At 35.2% G+C, this 3,442-nt stretch overlaps 1 protein-coding gene across 1 annotated transcript; it reads right to left on the reverse strand.

Annotated features, from left to right (window-relative positions):
* Nucleotides 1-779: 779 nt before the first annotated feature.
* Nucleotides 780-3,240, reverse strand: LOC127845968 (protein PFF0380w-like). The gene is made up of 2 exons (XM_052377147.1): nucleotides 3,226-3,240; nucleotides 780-1,346 (listed from the first exon to the last, which is right to left on the reverse strand). The coding sequence occupies exons 1-2, from the start codon at nucleotides 3,238-3,240 to the stop codon at nucleotides 780-782; spliced, it is 582 nt and encodes a 193-aa protein (XP_052233107.1).
* Between the last annotated feature and the right edge of the window lie 202 nt (nucleotides 3,241-3,442).

Raw genomic sequence — 3,442 nt, forward strand, 5'->3', positions numbered from 1 at the left:
ATCTGTTACGACACTTTAAGCACTTGCATTAATCACTGTTTTCCCAGAACGAGTTTTTCTGTATACGAAACATAAGTCTTCTCCTTCCGTGCCACACATCTGTAAACAACGCATAGTCAATGTTTATAACAACTTAGTTTGATGGTTAAACGGTGTAAGCTTTTGATCCAGGGGAAAATGTCGATAATATTTCGACGTTGTTAAGTATAATTTGCATTTGATATCATCAAGTAAGCGGCAGTATTGAGCTTTCAAATGTGCAGATGTACATGTCAGCTTTAGAATTGAGCCCGGACTAGTCTAGCAACATATCCTGTTTTCGAAGCAACTGCATTAATATGTGTTGTCACGTAAAGACATGCGCAATATTACAAATATGCGTTACATATCGAAGCGTTTTATCAAACACGAAATATATCATTTCTTGCGTTTCAGATATTGATAACGTCAACAATAATGCTTAATATAATGGCTAACTCATGAAGTTTAAATGGTTTAAAAACTTTAAAATGTGTCTGTGTGTTTTGTGTTTTCATGTTTTACACTAAGTTCACTTTAAAATGTTCATGTTTAACTAAGCTCAATATAAATTGTACATGTTTCACTGAGCTCACTATAAAATGCTCATGTTTCACTTAGTTTACGATATATTATTCATATTTTACTTCGCTCGCTATAAAGTGTACATGATTCGTTGAGCTCACTATAAATTGTTCATTTTCACTTTGTTCACTATACAAGTTGTACACCAAAAGTACGCAAATACAGCAGAAACTTGATTACGAGTTCCACTTGTATGTTTTCGCCCTCCTTGATAACGAGTTCCACTTGTATGTTTTCGCCCTCTTGATAACGAGTTCCACTTGTATGTTTTCGCCCTCCTTGATAACGAGTTCCACTTGTATGTTTTCGCCCTCCTTGATAACGAGTTCCACTTGTATGTTTTCGCCCTCCTTGATAACGAGTTCCACTTGTATGTTTTCGCCCTCCTTGATAACGAGTTCCACTTGTATGTTTTCGCCCTCCTTGATAACGAGTTCCACTTGTATGTTTTCGCCCTCCTTGATAACGAGTTCCACTTGTATGTTTTCGCCCTCCTTGATAACGAGTTCCACTTGTATGTTTTCGCCCTCCTTGATAACGAGTTCCACTTGTATGTTTTCGCCCTCCTTGATAACGAGTTCCACTTGTATGTTTTCGCCCTCCTTGATAACGAGTTCCACTTGTATGTTTTCGCCCTCCTTGATAACGAGTTCCACTTGTATGTTTTCGCCCTCCTTGATAACGAGTTCCACTTGTATGTTTTCGCCCTCCTTGATAACGAGTTCCACTTGTATGTTTTCGCCCTATTTATTCCAAGTATAAAAGTGATTAGCCTGATTAGGTTGTGGCTACTCTTGGATTACGATTACCGCTCGTGCATTAAGCCTTGTTTTCCCTGAACGCAGCTCAAGCCATGTGCAATCAAAAAGGATAATCATTCTATTATGTTGCTTTTTGATTGTTACATACATCTATATTGAGCGTTTAATATACCTTTTAACTAATTATTATATGCATATGTATATTATTGAATCAGATGTCTCCATTAGTACCCCGTGATACTATAAGGAAACACAAGCAGAGCCGGTTTTATGTTCTTTAATTTCTCGGTTTCGTATTATTTTTGTCTAATGCTGGTATCGCTTCTGTTGGCATTTATAATGTTTCGAATAAGACGATGTGCTCAGCATTGAGCAGTTATATAACAAGAGACTATTCGAGTGCTTGACGGTATAACGTAAGCCATCATGGGGAAATTGTTCATATTCAATAAGGTCAAGGTAATGTAGTCATATTCTAAGTGAACGAGGACCATAATTGAAACATATTGATCGCTTATGTTTTAAAGTAGTTATACTTTATAGACGATTCTGAGTTCAGGTATATTTTCTACAATATATTGAACATTTTTAAAGACATAAAACAAAGTAAAAAGATTTTGTTTCAAGTTTGATAGTAGTAGCTTGGGTGGGATGGTCCTTTAAAAATGAAATAAATAAATATTTGTGTTTTTTTTTACCATGTTTAAAAAAAATAATATTTTTAGTGGGGGGTGGGGGGTGGGGGTGGAGAGGGGGTATAAAGTGGAGGGGTGGTGATTTATTAGATTATTTTCACAAATAAGAGGGGGGGGGGCGTGGGGAATGGTTTGGGTGAAGTCCATAGTGTTTTGTCAGGTAAGTGTTGTTTTGTCAAAGTATGAATAAAATCTGATAATAAATACAGAAGTTATGGCAATTTAAGCAAAATGTATTAATTTGACCTTGAGAGTCAATGTCATTCAAAGGTCAAGGTCAAATTTAACTTGCCAGATACAGTACCCTAATAATAAGAAGAAAGTATTTGAAGTTTGAAAGCAATAGCCTTGATACTTTAGAAGTAAAGTGGACCTAAAAATAAAATTTAACAAAATATTCAAAGTGACTAAGTAAAAAAGGGTCATAATTCCGTTAAAATGCCAACAAGAATTATGCAACTTTTCCTGTACAGTCCCCTTATGAAAGTTAGCGAGTGTTCCAAGCCTGAAAGCAATTATAGCTATGCTACTTTAGGAGTAAAATGGACCAATATACAAACTTTAACCAAATGTTCAATTATCTAAGTATAAAAGGGGCCATAATTCTGTAAAAATGCCAGTCAGAGTTACATAACTTTGCCTGCAAAGTCCCCTTATTATAGTTAGTAAGTGTTGCAAGTATGAAAGCAATAGCTTTGATACTTAAGGAATAAAGTGGACCTAAACACAAAACTAAACAAAATAGTCAATTTTTTAAGTGAAAAAAGGGCCATAATACAAAATGCTTGATACTGTTGTCTGCTCTTGTTTATAGATTTGGGTCATGTTGGTAAAGAAGTATGCAAAATTTAAAGCAACATGTCAAGGGACATATATATTATGATCACAAACACAAATTCATCTGAAACCGCAAAGCGCAGATGTTTGTTATTGGACATGCAATATCGTAATGTGGTCCTTTTAAAAAATTGTTTAACTCATACCCCTGTGGTCTTTTCCCCTTGGGATGTAACATGTTTTCTGTATTATTAGTTACAGTGTTCGTAACTGATGTTGTATGGGATAAATACCCTCAGTAATTGCATACCATACTAGAGCGAATGAAAGACCTGAGGGTGTATATCCTATAAGGGCATTTTTCTGGGAGGTGAGATATATATAATTACGGTCCCTGAGTACATAATTTATTTTGCGAACGACAATGATAGAAATACCATCCATAAAACTGCCCAATAGGTACAAACCAAAATGAGTTATAATATGATTTGACATCTTTAAAAGTTAAATTATTAGGAACAAGTCATGTTGGAAATACTAAAGACAATAATATGTTTTATTATATTTGGGGTCGACGGCACCAACTGCTCATTGTCAGATATGCTT

This window comes from Dreissena polymorpha, chromosome 9 (assembly GCF_020536995.1).
Source record: "Dreissena polymorpha isolate Duluth1 chromosome 9, UMN_Dpol_1.0, whole genome shotgun sequence".
In the NCBI taxonomy this organism is placed as follows: Eukaryota; Metazoa; Mollusca; class Bivalvia; order Myida; family Dreissenidae; genus Dreissena; species Dreissena polymorpha.